Source organism: Vipera berus (assembly GCF_964194415.1).
Source record: "Vipera berus genome assembly, chromosome: Z".
NCBI lineage: Eukaryota > Metazoa > Chordata > Lepidosauria > Squamata > Viperidae > Vipera > Vipera berus.
In genome coordinates, this window is record NC_138205.1 from 125,007,369 (window position 1) to 125,024,443 (window position 17,075).

Here is a 17,075-nt window from a genome sequence, read left to right on the forward strand (position 1 = left end):
TTTTTTGCAGCTGTCATCAAATAATTTCCATGGCCATTAAGCAAACACAGTGGTCATTAATTGAATGTTTCAGTTGTTAAGCAAATCCATTGACCACAAAGGGCATTTTTTACCGGAAACCAGAAAAAATACTGGTATGGGGGGGAAAAATAGTACATTGCAGTTACATGAGTGGGATGCTACAGACCACCCTAAATGCAGACTGATTGCAGAGCAGCCAAAGAGGGATCTCAGCCATCAGAACTCTGAATCCAGATCATAAGTACTGTAGTCCTAGGAAGGACGATTTTAACTCTGAACTCTAAATGACTAGTTACAAGTCGAGGACAACCATTATTATTATTATTATTATTATTTATTATTATTATTATTATTATTATTATTATTATTATTATTAGTAGTAGTAGTAGTAGTAGTAGTAGTAGTAGTAGTAGTAGTAGTATTTTGTTGTTGCATTCCTATTCAGTACACATTGAGTTGCCCCAAATAATTTTGCCCTCATTTTAATATTTAGTACAAAACTACTTTGGTATTCTAATCTTTAAATTCATTGGACTCTGACCAAAGCTATAAATAAAGATGAAAAAACTCTCTATTGCTTTTCAACACCATCCTTACAATTTGCCTGACAGAGAAGAGCTTTAACTGGAATTGGAGAACAGGAGTGCCATACTAATCTGCAGCATTCAGTTTGTAATGTGGTAGCAGATCCAAAAGACAACTTAACCTTTAAGCGATCATTGTAATGTCTCAAATTGGTTAGTTGTTTGATGGACATGTAAGTGAATGGACATTGATTGTGAGCTGGTACATGATTGGAAAGGAACACAAAAGAGAGCAGAGGGGAATTCCAACCCCAGCTGTTGAAAGATAATCTTCAGTCACTAAATGTTCCTACTGTGAGCCCATCACAATAGACATAGCTCAGTATTGTCTATACTTCTGACGGTCGGCAGTTTTTTAAGATTTCAGAACAGACTTCCTCCTAGTCCTTGCTACAGTGCTATATAGCTAAGTTAAAAGCTAATTAAAGTTTTTGATTCTTTAGTCCTGTTGTATAGTTAACCCTTAAAATGCTGTAAAACACCCATCCTTTGACACAGCCCAGGATATATCATAGCCCAAATCAAATATATTTATATTATATTATTATATTATATTATATTATATTATATTATATTATATTATATTATATTATATTATATTATATTATATTATATTATATTATATTATATTATATTATATTATATTATATTATATTATATTATTATATTATATTATATTATATTATATTATATTAATTATATTATTATATTATTATTCATCACACAGTCAGCCAGATGTTCAGACTGGATTTGGCATTTTTGTCTACCTATCGAGTCCTTACCAAGGACCTGGGATAGGCAGATGTGGATGTTTGATGGTACTACAGATATCGTCACAGGATGGAAGCAGTTCCTAATAAGGCCTCCTTTTGCAGTTGACTAATGGCGAATTTGTCAATGCCAGTGGTGTTCAAGTGGTGCTCCAGTTGTTTTGGGATTGCACCCAAGGCCCCTATTACTATTGGTACTACTACCCTTGCTTGCCTTTGCCACAGTCTTTCTATTTCTATTTGTAGGTCTTTGTATTTTGTTATCTTCTCCAGTTCTTTCTCGTCTATTCTGCTGTCTCCAGGCACTGCCACGTCCACTATCCAGACTTTTTTGTCTTTCTTATCGACAATTGTTAAGTCCGGGGTGTTATGTTGCGGGTGCTTGTCTGTTTGAATTCTGAAGTTTCAGAGCAGTTTAACTTTATCATTTTCTATGACTTTCTCTATTTTATGATCCCACCAGTTCTTGCTTACACGCAAATGATATTTCTTACAGATCTTCCAATGCACCATTGTTGCTACTTTGTCATGCCGCTGCTTGTAGTCAGTCTGTGCAATCTTCTTGCAGCAGCTTACCAGGTGGTCCACTGTTTCTTCAGCTTCTTTGCATAGGCAGCACTTACTGTCTGTTGCTGTCTTCTCAATTTTGACTTTGTATGCGTTTGTCCCTAAGGCTTGGTCTTGGGCAGCCAGAATTAGTGCCTCAGTCTCTTTCTTCAGCTTTCCTGCTCTTAGCCATTGCCAGGTCTTATTATTATCTGCTTTCCCAGCTTTTTTTAATGTACTGGCCATGTAGTGCTTTGTCTTCCCATGCCTTGATTCTGTTCTTCATTTGGTCTTCCTTGTAGGCCAGTTTGGTCTCTCCAGTAGTCAGTAAGCCTTCCTGATATACTAATTTCAGTGCATCTTCATCATTGTCCTTCAGATATTCTTCCAAAACCATTTTTTCTTCTTCAACCATCTGATGTACTTGCAGCTTTCCACATCCACCTATTTGCCTTGGTAGATAAGAGTCTGTCAATGTCACTGCGTGGATGAAGGGCATGATTTATTGTCATTATTTTTCTGGTCTTCCTATCCATTGCTTTTAGTTATGCTTGAGTCCAGTCCACTATTCCAGCTGTGTATCTAATGACTGGAATTGCCCAGGTGTTTGCCTTCATGGTATTTCCTCCATTGAGTTTGGACTTTAAGATCTTCTTCACTCTCTTGATGTATTCACCTCTAATCTTTTTCTTGACTTCAGTGTGCTTGATATTGTCAGCATGAAGGATACCCAAGTATTTGTAGTAATCTTCCTCATCCAGACTCTTAATGTTATTTTCGTGGGGCATCTTGATTCCTTCAGTTTTCCCTATTTTTCCTTGTTTGAGAGTAAGTGTGGTACATTTGTCCAAGCCAAACTCCATTGCAATATCTTTATATATGGACAGTGTTCAGCAGCGATTCTATTTCAGATGATGTTTTTCCATACAGCTTCAGATCATCTATGTAAAGGAGGTGGGATAGTCTGGCAGATGTTTTTGATGTTTGATAGCCATGTCCTGAGTTATTCAGTATTGTTGACAGAAGAAACAGTGCAATAACAAATAGTAGTGGTGATAATGAATCTCCTTGAAATATTCCTCTCTTGATATTAACCTCTCCCAGTCTTTCACCATTGACCTGCAACTGTGTCTTCCATTCTGCCATCGATCTTTGCACAGATTTTCTGATGTTTCTACTGACTCCTGTTATTTCTAGGCACTTGATTATCCAGTCATGTGGCCAAGAGTCAAATGCCTTTTTGTAGCCAATCCATGCCACATTCAGGTTGATCTTCCTTTTCTTGAAGTTTTCCAAGATCATTTTGTCTATTAGGAGTTGATCTTTTGTTCCTTTGCTATTGGGGCAGTTTCCTTTCTGCTCGGGTGGAAAGAGATTGTTTTCAACTAGATGCTGTTGTACTGCATCAGCTACCACAACAGTTAGCAATTTGAAAGTTGTTGGTAAGCAGGTAATTGGCCTGTAGTTGCCTGGTGTTGCCCCTTTTGCTGGATTTTTCATTATTAGGTAGGTTTTCCCAGTTGTTAGCCACTTTTCAATTTCTCCTCCTTGTAGTACATTGTTGAACTGCTTGGCAATGAGTGGGTATATAACAGTTAGCTGTTTCAACCAAAACCCATTATCATCATCATCATCATCATCATTATTGTTATTATTATTAAACATATGATGAGAACTTGACAGAAGAGAAGTAAACATACACACACAATGTATGTAATTACAAAATTTCTACAGGGGTACAGCAGTGGCCTCATAACTGGTTGTCCAGTTCAGCTATCCAGGTAACTGCCTTTGGTGTTGCTTTGTGCAGATCTGCTAGGGAACTAGAGAACGCACATCATAGGCAATCTTGCAGAATATGTTTAAGATTTTGCACATCAGCCCTACAATCGCAACAAAAGGAATCTTTCCATCCCCACTGATACATGGCAGAGGTGCTTCTTCCATATCACACTTGATTCTGTTCAGTTTTGTACAGATGGAACAAGACAGGTGGTTTGGTAGAGAGATCGCTATTGGTCAGGCCACAAGAAGGTATTACTATTATTATTAATAATTTTATTTGTATACCACCCTTCTCCCGAAGGTAGCCTGGACCAATCCTTTCTCCAAGAGTTCTCAGAGCTGAACTAGGTAGATGTTAAGTAAATAGCAGTTTTCTATGCTGGCCTATGGAATTTCAATCTTGTGATGGCCTGTGCATTGTCCTGTGAATAGGGAGGGCCTTGCTGTTCAGCTTCCTTAACCATAGCTGAACAAGAGTTATGTTTTCTTCAATGAGGAGTGGTATGATATTGCTTAGTAGTAGTAAACAATGCACAGGAGTGGGATACAGCATGCCAGAGATGATATGCATTGTCTGGCAGAGTTGGACATCGACCTTTTGTGTGTGAGTACTGCTAATCCACATATTGGTGCAATATCCAGCTATGGAGTAAACCAGGCTGTTGTTTGTAGGGTGTTAGCACCCCAGAAAGTTCCATCCAGTCTGTTCAGTAAATTGTTGCAGTTTTCCAATTTTGTAGTTGATTTTTCAGGTGTTGGAAGATTAGAGATTTGTCCAGTGTTACCCCCAGGTACTTTCGAGAATTACCGTATTTTCCGGCGTATAAGACGACTGGGCGTATAAGACGACCCCCTACATTTCCTGTTAAATTATAGGGTTTGGGCTATACTCGCCATATAAGTCTACCCCTCTTCCAACGCACACCAAATAAAAATTAAAAACATCAGATTTGATTTTAATATGGTAATTTTAATTCAAATGCTTATGACATGCAGGTACTTAGTAGAAAAACTGTCACTTATAAGGCTGTTTGTCATCAAACATGTAAACAAAACAGTGCAAGTGGATTAAACTTAATAACAATAATAACAATAACAATAACAACAATAACAATAATAATAAGTTGGAAGGGACCTTGGAGGTCATCTAGTCCAACCCCTGCTAAGGCAGGAAACCCTATACCATTTCATACAAATGGCTGTCCAGTCTCTTCTTAAAAACTTCCAGTGTTGGAGCATTCACCACTTCTGGAGGTAGGTTGTTCCACTGGTTAATTGTTCTAACTGTCAGGAAATTTCTCCTTAGTTCTAGGTTGCTTCTCTCCTTGACTAGTTTCCATCCGTTGCTTCTTGTCCTGCTTTCAGGTGTTTTGGAGAATAGCTTGACTCCCTCTTCTTTGTGGCAGCCCCTGAGATATTGGAACACTGCTATCATGTCACCCCTCACCCTTCTCCTCATTAAACTACACATACCCAATTCCAGCAACCGTTCCCTATTTTCCTAATTCACTTTTTCACTTTTCCTAATTCACTCTAAAGCTTTCCTTGCGCAGAGCCTTAAGTAACACCAGCTGCCTGCAATTAGTGCAGGTTCGCATCCCACCAGGCTCAAGGTTGACTCAGCCTTCCATCCTTCCGAGGTAGGTAAAATGAGGACCCAGATTGTTGGGAGCAATAAGCTGACTTTGTAATAATGCTGCTTGGGGGTGGGGTGGGTGAAAGCTCTAATAAGCAGGCATATACATAGAATGAAGGCTATTGCTAAGCACATTGATTTGTGCTTTTTAAATTGTAAGCCGCCCTGAGTCTTCGAAGAAGGGCGGGATATAAATGGGATTTTAAAAAAAAGACCAAATGGGAGATCCGCTCCAGGTTTTCCAGCCAGCCCGCCCAGTTCCTGAGTCAAATGTGTCCTTAGAGCTAAGCAGCTGCTCTGACTGCGGCATTCCCCACCTGCCTTTCAAGTTGGGATAGACTACAGATGCTCTTCAACTTTAGAAGGAAAGACACCCAGACCCCAGCCTGTAAAAAATCACAGACTGCAGCTTCTACTCCAATTGGTCCCGCTTTCTCTGCGCAGACTAAATAGGAGATCCGCTCCAGGTTTTCCAGCCAGCCCTGTCCCTAAAGTTTCAGCACCCGGCGTATAAGACGACCCCTGACTTTTGTTTGAGAAGATTTTCATGGGTTTAAAAGTCGTCTTATACGCCGGAAACTACGGTATTACATTGTAAAATCTGGTTCCGGAATTTCACCAAAGGCTGGTAATTTGCATACTTATTGTTGAGGTGGAATATGGCTTCTTCTGTTTCTGTTAGACTAGATTGGAGGCATCATTTTTTTGGAGTAGTCATCCAACTTCTGGAGATCTTGAGAAAGGATGTCCTCTGCATTACTAAAGTTGATTCTTTGGGCTGTGAGATTGTTATTATTGACATAGATAAATTTCCAAGAAACAGTTTCTGGCAGGTTATGAATGTACACATTAAAAAGAGCAGGAGTTAGCACTGATCCTTGTGGAGTCCCTTATTCAATTTAGGATATCTGCTTCTATTGAATTCTGTGAAAACTTGAAATAACCTGTTATTCAACCTGCTGTTGAATGGTATTATGACAGAATACTGAAGTCCTTCTCTCCAAATGGTATCATAGGTTGCCAAGAGGTCTAGAAAAACACAGACGTTTTTCATTTTGCTTGGAATCCGTTCTCCAGATAGGAAGTTAGTGCAAGGATTTAATCACTACAATCATATTTGGGGCGAAATCCAGCTTGTTCTACTTGGATTACAGATTCTACTGCTAGGGTATTCTGTTTAACATAGCGGCTCCCAACCCTTTCTATACCCCACGCCCCTAGAACGCTTCTGATATATTCTCGCACCCTTTACAAAAGTTTGAAATAATGTTAGCAAATTATGCATATTGACTATAATTTTGAAAACCCAAGTTTTTGCACCCCTGGAATATTGTCTCACACCCCTGATTGGAAACCCCTGGTTTAACACTAGTCTTTCTAAACATTTGTAGGTGCAATAGAGAAGAGCAGTTGGCCTGTAACTTGGTGGAAGGCTTGAATCCTTCCCTGGTTTCAAAATTGCCATAATTTTGCTCTTCTTGAATATAGGAGGCAGCCATCCTGAGTATAGTTTGGTACTAAAAAAAGGAGGCAAGCCAACATTTAGTTGCTGGTCCACAGTTCTGCAATAGCTCTGGGTATATGCCATCAAATCTTGCAGCTTTATCGTTTTGTAATGAATCTGGACCCCTCCGCATTTCTTCTGGTATAAATGGGCGTGAGTATAAAGCATTAATATAATACAGTATATTAAATAAGGATAAATAATTGCTGAAAGTCAAAATGTAATACGTTCTTCCCATTCTGATTAGAATCAGAATGGAATCAGACTAGTATGCATTCATTCAGCTTACAAGAGATCACTGGACTATAGATTCCAACTGTAAGAAATCAATAATTGTAAACATTAATCCGGAGTTAAATAAATAAGCAGACAAGATTATATTTTGTTAGAGAAACACAGATCAGATGTTTTTTTCTTTTAAATTTGTTTATATGTGTCCATTCTGTTACATTTAAATCAGATGTTTCATGGATGACAAGTTACCAATCTAATGTAGTAAACTAGATACCTTAACCTATATAAGTTCATAAAAGCTGGCCATGCTAATTAGGGGCTTATGGGAATTATAGTTTAAAGCATTTGGGGTACGTTTGGAAAAGAATGATCACTTTTTTTCTAAAAGAGTGTGTAAAAAAAGCTGCAAACATTGAAAAATATTCTCTACACTTTTATTTAAAATACTGTCAAGATGGATTGTTTTTTACAAAATCTTTAAATATTTTCTTACAGCTGTTGGTGAATCAGAAAGTGATATCTACATGCGATTCATGAAGTCACATAAGTGTTACGATATTGTTCCAACAAGCTCAAAGCTTGTGGTTTTTGACACTACACTACAGGTGAGTTTCCCTTTGGGAGATTCATTTCTTTACAGTTAGTTGTCTTGTGTCTGTAAGAAACAACAACAACAAAAAGAAATGTTATTAGCGATGACATTAGTTCATATTTGAATATGCTGGTATCCTTTTCTGATGTAATTGCAAGCACAAGTTCACCGTTGGGTAGATTATAAAGTAGCATAAATCTTTGGAAAGTGCAAAAATCCCTTAATCTACTTCCAGTTCAAAACCCATCGAATTGCCCAGAACAGCATGTTCTAGTAGGCAGTTCACCATCATCCAGATGGAAATAGCACATTTTGTTCTCTAAGCTATCTCTTATTTCAGTTCTGATATACTCAATTAATGACCATTCGTTCAGCAATCATTCAGAATTACGACAGCACTGAATGAATGGAAGCTATGACTACTCCTTGGAGTTCTAGCCCTCCCAGTACTTCAGTCACCTGTTATGGGATTGCATTTTGAGTGCTAGATAGCTGGCTCACATTTATGAATGGTTACATTCTCCCACAATTAGGTGCTCTCCATTGCAGGCTTCCCTGACAGCTTCCCCAGAAGCTGGCAGGGAAATTTGCAGGTCCCTGGGATAAGTCTTCCCCACCTGCATATCCTCCCCTGTCATTATGCCCCACCAGCAAATCTCACCGAACCTCAGATAATCGGGATATGTTTGTACATTGTATCATTGATCCTATTCAGTTTTTGAAAGATTTGTGTAATAACCTAAGCTTGTACTATATGCTGCCGTTTGACTTTATGAAGAGGCCTCTATCTGCCTTGCTGCAGGGCTCTCAGCTGAATCTGACATTTCCCCAACATTTTGAAATGAGAGTTCTTGATAATATTTTTTTTATTGAAAAGTTTTACAATACATTTTATCTTTAACAATCCCCCCTCCCTCCCCCCACCCCTACCTAACCCTCCCTATCCCTCCCCCCCATTCCCCCCCCCGACTTCCCAGAGCTAAGTACAAGGTATAAAAACAGAGAACAATCATAAACATCCATATGCTAACAACAATAAACTATTAAGTCTATCGCACTCTAGCTCATATGAAATGACTACAAGCAATACTAATATTACATAAAAAAGGAAAGAAAAAAAAAGAAAAGAAAACTTATTCAAATGCTAGGTGAAACCTTTTAGTCCCATATTTGTTCTGGATATAATCAATCCACTTTTTCCACTCCATAATATAACGTTCTTGCGAATGGTCTTTCAAATAAGCCGAAATCTTTGCCATTTCCGCCAGGTCAGAAACTTTTAGAGTCCATTCTTCTATAGTCGGCAGTTCCTCCTTTTTCCAATGTTGACCTATTAAGAGTCTTGCTGCTGTGATTAAATTCAACATTCTTGATAATATTTTTGTATGATATTTGGTATGTGTATGTGTGAACATCAGGGACGTGGTGGCTCAGTGGGTTAGGACACTGAGCTTGTCGATCAGAAGATCGGCAGTTTGGTGGGTCGAAACCTGAGTGCCGCGTAACAGAGTGAGCGCCTGTTACTCGTCCCAGCTTCTGCCAACCTAGCAGTTCGAAAGCACGTAAAAATGCAAGTAGAAAAATAGGGACCACTACGGTGGGAAGGTAACAGCGTTCCGTGCGCCTTTGGCGTCTAGTCATGCCGGCCACATGACCACGGAGACGTCCTCGGACAAGCGCTGGCTCTTCGGCTTTGAAACGGAGATGAGCACCGGCCCCTAGAGTCGGAAACGACTAGCACGCATGTGCGAGGGAACCTTTACCTTTTTATGTGTGAACATAAGTGATACTTATTACTGTTGTCCTACTACCGGTAAAGATAAAAGTTTCCCTGTCCAGTCGTGTCCAGCTTTAGGACACAGTGCTCATCTGCCTTACATGGCCAAGGCAGCCAGAAGACATTTTACATGTGGCTGTAAAGAATTGGGCTTTCATCTCTCTTGGATACCATCTAGTGGTGTACAGAAAGGTGTATTTCCCAGAAAAGATTTGAAGAATTTATTAAGTTGCATCTCAAATCACAGCATACATTCAATTGTAATCATTCAAAAGAGGGGAAGTTGCCCCTCAAAATCTATAATGAACTGACTTGTTTAAAAGATCAATCTGTAAGGAGAGGAAATGAACAACCAGAACTTCCCTTTAAAGCAGCTGCTAGTATAGAATTCTTTTTCTATAGTAATACAAGAGGAAAATTCTTCCAATTATACCTTCATTTTGTGCATGAAAAGGCAGCCTGCAATTTCTTGCATTTTCTTGGTTTTATGGTAAATTGATCCATTTTAAAGGAGGGGAGTGGTTGGAGAAGCAAGGAATCCATCTCCCTTGTAGTCAGAATATCACTGGAGAAGAGGCAAACAAGTTGGGCAGGTAGTCTTCAGCCTGTCTCAGATGCAGAATTATGCAGCTCAACAAATGGGTAATCTTTCTGCAGAAAATGGTTTTATGCATGAGACCTTAAAATATTTTATTATGGATTTAGAAATCAGGACTGGAAGATAGCAGGGTAAAAATGGTTTTAAAATTGACAGCAATTCACATCATTTTTATTTTAGATAAACCTCTAATTTCAATATAGGTTCAAATTGGGTAATATAAAAAAAACTTGACCAAAGAATGAGAAATGTCTGGAGAAAACCAAGATTACAAATAATGTTATTTGGAAACTCCATTAAATTCATTTTAATAGTGTGGTTATTGAACATTAGCTCCCATTTGTAAGGATCCTAGTTTTTCGGACTAAAATCTGATAATTTTGAAACAGACATGTAACACATACACTATCATTTTCCTTATAAATTTTCTTGAATGGTGCTAGTCATGCCATGTTACTGGGATGATAAGAAATGATTTTTTTAATACTGACTAAAAGCAAAAGTAACTGCAAGTGATTTTTTTCTACTTTTTTCCTGAAAAATGTATAATTACATTGCAGATTTATTATAAAATAAGCAGTTACTATGTCTTTGAATCTTGCAGATGAGAAAGGAAGGCAAAAATTAAATGACCTCTTCTCTTACATACATACCAGTGTATTTAATTTCTGCCTCATTTCTTCAGTTTCAATTTAGTCATAAATATTTTTTTTAATTTTCTAAAAAAATGATCCCTGCCATGCAACTATTGCAGTTTTTTGGGGGGGCGGTGGTGTACGTGTGTGTTTTAAATTCAGATGGATATATCTTTCTAAATAGGTTCCTGTAAGGTAATTGGTTGTGTTTTTCTTTTTTCAGGTAAAGAAAGCTTTCTTTGCGTTAGTGGCAAATGGTGTTCGAGCAGCTCCACTGTGGGAGAGTAAAAAACAAAGCTTTGTAGGTAGGATGATATTTGTTGGTATGAAATTATAGAAAAATAGCATTAGAGACTTTTTTTCCTTCTGCTTTTTTTACTTTTTTCTTTTATACTAAAAAATAAGGCTTCAGATATATAGTAGAAATTCAATTTAATGAACTTCCATTTAGCAGATTTTGGATGCAACGGACCAAATTTCTGTCTGGACATGCCTCCAAAATAATGGACAAATCTGATATAACCGAAGTAGTTCAGATGAAGCAACTACATTTGAATTAATGTTAGGTCATCCATAGTGATTTGCATCATTTTGGCCATGCTGTTATTAAGCAATTGATGTGAATTGTGTAATTAGTGTGATAACACGATTGCTGCAGTTCATATAATTGGTGATTAAGTGGATGGTTGAGAGTAATAGACCTACCTTCTCCCCACCCATGCATTAAATCAATATTATCTTGTATTGGGAAAACATGGTTTTCTGCTAAGTGACAAGCCCATGTGAGAAAAGCATTGGAAACTTCCAATTTATAAACATTTGAAAGTGATATCTGAATTTGTGTATGATTTCTTTATATTCTTGCATTTGTACTGTGGTATAATATGTTGTAAGGTAAAGGTAAAGGTTCCCCCACACATGCGTGCTAGTCATTTCAAACTCTAGGGGCCAGTGCTCATCTCCATTTCAAAGCCGAAGAGCCAGCCCTTGTCCGAGGACGTCTCTGTGGTCATGTGGCCGGCATGACTAGACGCCAAAGGCGCAGGGAACGCTGTTACCTTCCCACCATAGTGGTCCCTATTTTTCTACTTGCATTTTTACGTGCTTTCGAACTGCTATGTTGGCAGAAGCTGGGACAAGTAACAGGCGCTCACTCTGTTATGGGGCACTTGGGATTCGACCCACCAAACTGCCGACCTTCAGTTCGACAAGCTCAGCATCCTAACTCACTGAGCCACCGCGTCCCTATATAATATGTGGTACATAGTCTATTTGGCCATTAACTAGATTTTAAACAAACAACACCTCATTAAGTTCACACTATAAAGGAAACTGTATTTAACTCAGAGGTAAAAACTTCCCAATCTCCTTGCACTCATGACAGAGGAAAGGACAATGGAGTAAATAAATATTAAGCACAAGGCTTGTTACAGCTCATACAAATAGAAAATAGGACTTGCTATCATATCTGATAATTTCAGCCACAAAATGAAGAAAAGAATGCAAGTGTATGAAAGATTTCTCATGAAGCTTTGCATTTTGATACTGACCATTTTAAAGAAAGTGACACTGATTTTGGATCAGGTCTGGAAAACGTATAAGACAGCATTAAGATTTAGAACTCAGTTCTGAACAAAGTTTGTCATTTTTGAGTACAATAGAAGAGTGTTCAAAGATTATATTTGGCTGTGCTTAAGAAATATGGGCAGTTTTTCTTGCACGTAAGTCCAGTTGTATTTCAAATGTTTTAGCTGTATCCAATTTATATTAATCAGGTATCTGCTTTTATTTTTTTTCATTCTGATTGAAGACTCCAACTTGCTATTCTAAATAAGACTATTCCGAAATAAGGATATAGTCATAATTTATTTTTAGATGTCTTCCACTAAACTTCAGTATTGGAGGCTATTTACATGAAGCATTATATTAAATTCTGGCACTTCAGAAGACAAGTTTAGAATTTGTATGCACTTTATGCTTTTAATAAACTAAGATAGAATTCTTAATAAGCACAGAATAGTGGGGAACTCCTATGTATCAGTCAAATTTTACTTTAACTGAAAAACAATTCTAGCTCTTTGGTGGAAGAGATATTAAAACATTAAATTTTGTGGGATAATTATGATATCACAACTCTTAATGTGATTTGTGAAGAATAAACATTACTGTGTTCGTGCATATTTCCAAGACTTCACTGGGCTTTCTGTCACTTACCAGTAATTCGGTAAAGTTTAACAACGTTAAAAACAGATTGGAAAATTGGATTAAATGTGCTTTTTCTTTGCCTTGTTACAGGAATGTTAACTATTACAGATTTCATTAATATACTGCATAGATACTACAAGTCTCCAATGGTAGGTTCCACCTCATAATTACAGCTTTTACAGATAAAACAGGGTGCCTGAAATAAAAGTATTAATATAAAAATGGTTAAAAGTAATGGTTAAGAGAAAGAATGCCATTCTGGCTTGTACGTAAATATGGAGTTTTCCAACTTCTCTGTACTTTGTGTGTAAAACTGAACAGGGATTTGTGTGCCTTATTTTTTCATTAATATTGTGGCTGATTATTGCCAAATGAAAAGAAAAAAATATGTTCCCTAGATGGCAGTAATGCTTAATTTGGCCCAGAAGAATGTAAAAATACATTGATGTGTTTTGGGAAATGTACAAACAGTGGAATAGATCTAGTGTGATTGGTTAGTATTTGACTGCAGAAACTTAAATTCAATGTGCAGCTTAAATAGCTATATATATAATTAGTGGACTTTGAATAAATCAGTAACTCTCAGCCTAGTGTACTCAGGAGCCAACTTACAATAATTAACAGTAGAGCAACATTGTATCAGAATCTAAATACTCTGAAGTTTTCAGACAGAGTTTCTGGAGATGGGGCATGGCTAGTAAGTAAACAAGTATCACTATACAAACTCCACCTTTTATATACTTGCATGCCATGCTGCAGTACAAGTACAAAAGGGCAGAGCTAATGTTGTGATGTGATGCACATTTCAATTTGACACATCACAGTTATTAGGAAGACATCTTATGTTTCAATGTAGGTTTTGTATCCAGCCTGAAATTAGTTATTCCTGATATTTGAATATAACAGCTGTATTTGAACCTGCCAATAACTGAAAAATGAAATATTTCTACCTTACATTGTTCAAATGCACATATTTGATACTTGTTGATCTGTTTCTCTGTTCAGTCATGTATCTGGCATATTCGTAGAATATGCATTCATTTACATAAGTTATTTTTTGATATGGCAGTTTCTGGAGACAGTTGAAAAGAGAAAGAGCTAGAGTAGATAACAGAATATGAAGTGATGTAAGTGGAAATAGAATTGACTGTGGCAAAAGAAAGCAAAGGTAGTACCAATAATAATAGGCACCTCGGATGCAATCCCAAAATAACTGGAGTGCCCCTTGAATACCATCAGCGTTGACAAATTCACCATCAGTCAATTGCAAAAGGAAGTTTTACTTGGAACAGCTTACATCATGCAACAATACTTCTAATATCAGATAAAAACATTTGTGTATCCCAGGTCCTTAGAAAGGCTTGATAGGTGGATAAAATGCCAAATCTGGTCTGAATCTGGCTGATTGTGTGATGAACCATAATAATTTCCTGTATTTACCTTTCAGTAAGTTAGAGGATGTGTTGTGGGAAAACCACTAAATATTTTTTCCTTGTCCTGATATTTTTTTGTTTTACTGAATTTGAGACAATGAAAATAGTCAAGATACTTTTTCCACCTGGAACTTTACACAACAGTTTTAGAAATGGACATACCGTATTTTCCGGCGTATAAGACGACCCGGCGTATAAGACGACCCCCTACTTTTAAGAAGATTTTCAAGGTTTTGTCTTATACGCCGGAAAATACTTACATGCCCTGCCCGTCACAGAGGAGGCGAAGGCCCGACTGGCCCCGCCGGCCCTCCCGCTGCTCCCGCGCTTCTGCAGGCCCCCGAGGCGCAGCGTTTCCCAGGTGGCAGGCAGCGCCGGAGGGCAGCCGCCACCCCGCCACGGCCGGCGCCCCTCCTGCTTCCCCCCCCAGGCCTTGAACTTCTCCCATTGGGCGCAGGGCGGGGCAGCTCCGCCCGCAGCCTCTTTTTTAGAACTCGTGCGCTTCCCTCTCACCGTCGGCCGAGGCGCGCTCGGCCCGGGCTCCCAGTCCCTCTTCCCGGCCGGCTTCCCGCCCTGCCCCTCATGGAGCTGGACTGGGCGTGCATTGGAGTTGCAGCGCATTGGAGTAAGCGCCGGCAGAGGCTGCTCTTTGGTCACCCGCCGGGAAACTTGCCAAACCGGGAGAGCGACTGCCGCGCCCATGCCCCTCCTGGGATGCCGCGCCTGCCTGCCTCTTAAAGTGCCCACCCTGCATCCCTCTGGCCAAGGCAAAGGCAGCTGATGAGGACACCGACCTCGCTCCACGGGCGGCGGAAAGAGCTGCCACGTCTGGGGACTCCTCCTTCCCCCCTCCCGCCGCCCTCTCGCCTCACGAAATGGCCTCTTAGTCCGGCGCGCAGCTCCGATCCCGGCTGCCTGCTGGCTCGTCTCGGTTGCGCTGATGCGCCCGAGCGGCTGCTTCTCCCGTCCTCGGCGGCTCGCACTCCTAGTTGCAGCGCATTGGAGTAAGCGCCAGCAGAGGCTGCTCTTCGGTCACCCGCCGGGAAACTTGCCAAACCGGGAGCGCGACTGCCACGCCCCGCCTGGGATGCCGCGCCTGCCTGCCTCTTAAAGTGCCCACCCTGCATCCCTCTGGCCAAGGCAAAGGCGGCTGATGAGGACACCGACCTCGCTCCATGGGCGGCGGGAAGAGCTGCCACGTCTGGGGACTCCTCCTCCTCCTTCCCCCCTCCCGCCGCCCTCTCGCCTCACAAAACGGCCTCTTAGTCCGGCGTGCAGCTCCGATCCCGGCTGCCTGCTGGCTCGTCTCGGTTGCGCTGATGCGCCCGAGCGGCTGCTTCTCCCGTCCTCGGCGGCTCGCACTCCTAGTTGCAGCGCATTGGAGTAAGCGCCGGCAGAGGCTGCTCTTCGGTCACCCGCCGGGAAACTTGCCAAACCGGGAGAGCGACTGCCACGCCCCGCCTGGGACGCCGCGCCTGCCTGCCTCTTAAAGTGCCCACCCTGCATCCTTCTGGCCAAGGCAAAGGCGGCTGATGAGGACACCGACCTCGCTCCACGGGCGGCGGGAAGAGCTGCCACGTCTGGGGACTCCTCCTCCTCCTTCCCCCCTCTCGCCTCACGAAACGGCCTCTTAGTCCGGCGCAGCTCCGATCCCGGCCACCAGGCTGGCTCGTCTCCGACAGCACCGCCCGGCGGAAGCACATCCCTGCGGGGGGGGGGAGAGCGGTGCTGGTGACAGGTGAGTCCGGCGGGCGCAAGGCCCTCCCCTCGGGCCAAGAGCCAATGGGCAGCACCGCCTTCGCATGGGGAGAGCCGCCCGACGCTCCCGCCTAGCCGTGTCCCGGAGCCGCGCCGGAGTTAACTCAGTTGCGCGGGGCGGCCCGGCTTTGCAAGAACGGGGACGCTCGACTGATTTGTTTTTTTCCCGGCGTATAAGACGACCCGGCGTATAAGATGACCCCCCAACTTTTGAGAAGATTTTCAGGGGTTAAAAAGTTGTCTTATACGCCGGAAAATACGGTAGCTAAAGTGATACACAGAGCCAGCTGAAGCAAATATGATATTTAATCTTTCTAAAAGACGTAATCCTGTTTCTTATATGCAAATTAATTATCCTTGCCAATTTGTAACACAGATACCCCTTGCTATTGGCATTTATGATCTGAAAGATGTAGAGGAAAGGAAAACCAATTTAAAAACTTACTGGTATTTGGAAATCTAAATGTTACAGTCTGGTTAGTTAAGAAACAGATTGTCCTCCCACAGTAATTCTGTTCATCCTGTCTTCAAATCCCAAATGTACAATTACTGCATTTGCTTATCTTCTTTACTTCCTAAAGTGGCATCTGCACTTATTTTGTCTTTCGTGCAGCAGTACATTCAACTACAATTACTCACTGTCATAAGTAGGAAATATTCAATATATATATATCAAGTAAAGAAAAGTGAATCAAGCTGTAGATTACTTATCAACCAGGATTGCCAAACTACTAATGTGTTAAATGGAATGAAGAATTTTCCTTCCTGTGTATTCCCCAAAGACTGACTCCAGTGGAGTTTCCTGTTGAAACACACAAATCTGGCATGATCCTGACATTTAACAGCTATTATGTTTGCAGCATTGAATGGTATATTTTAGCACTGCTCATCTCATACTTGATCAAGCCAGGTGGTCTAGTTGGTGGCCTTGTCCTAGATCCATTGCGTAAATAATAATTAAACTAATTTAACCAGTCAATGCAGTGCACCATCTTAT

General features: G+C 40.5%; 1 protein-coding gene across 2 annotated transcripts in view; it reads left to right on the forward strand.

The window, feature by feature from the left end:
• Nucleotides 1–17,075, forward strand: part of PRKAG2 (protein kinase AMP-activated non-catalytic subunit gamma 2) — a 221,055-nt gene that overhangs the window by 179,705 nt on the left and 24,275 nt on the right. For both annotated transcript variants that reach the window (XM_081343218.1, XM_081343219.1), the window contains exons 6-8: nt 7,576–7,685; nt 10,906–10,987; nt 12,978–13,036. In XM_081343218.1, coding sequence (XP_081199344.1) covers nt 7,576–7,685; nt 10,906–10,987; nt 12,978–13,036 — 251 coding nt within the window. The remainder of the gene's footprint in view (nt 1–7,575; nt 7,686–10,905; nt 10,988–12,977; nt 13,037–17,075) is intronic.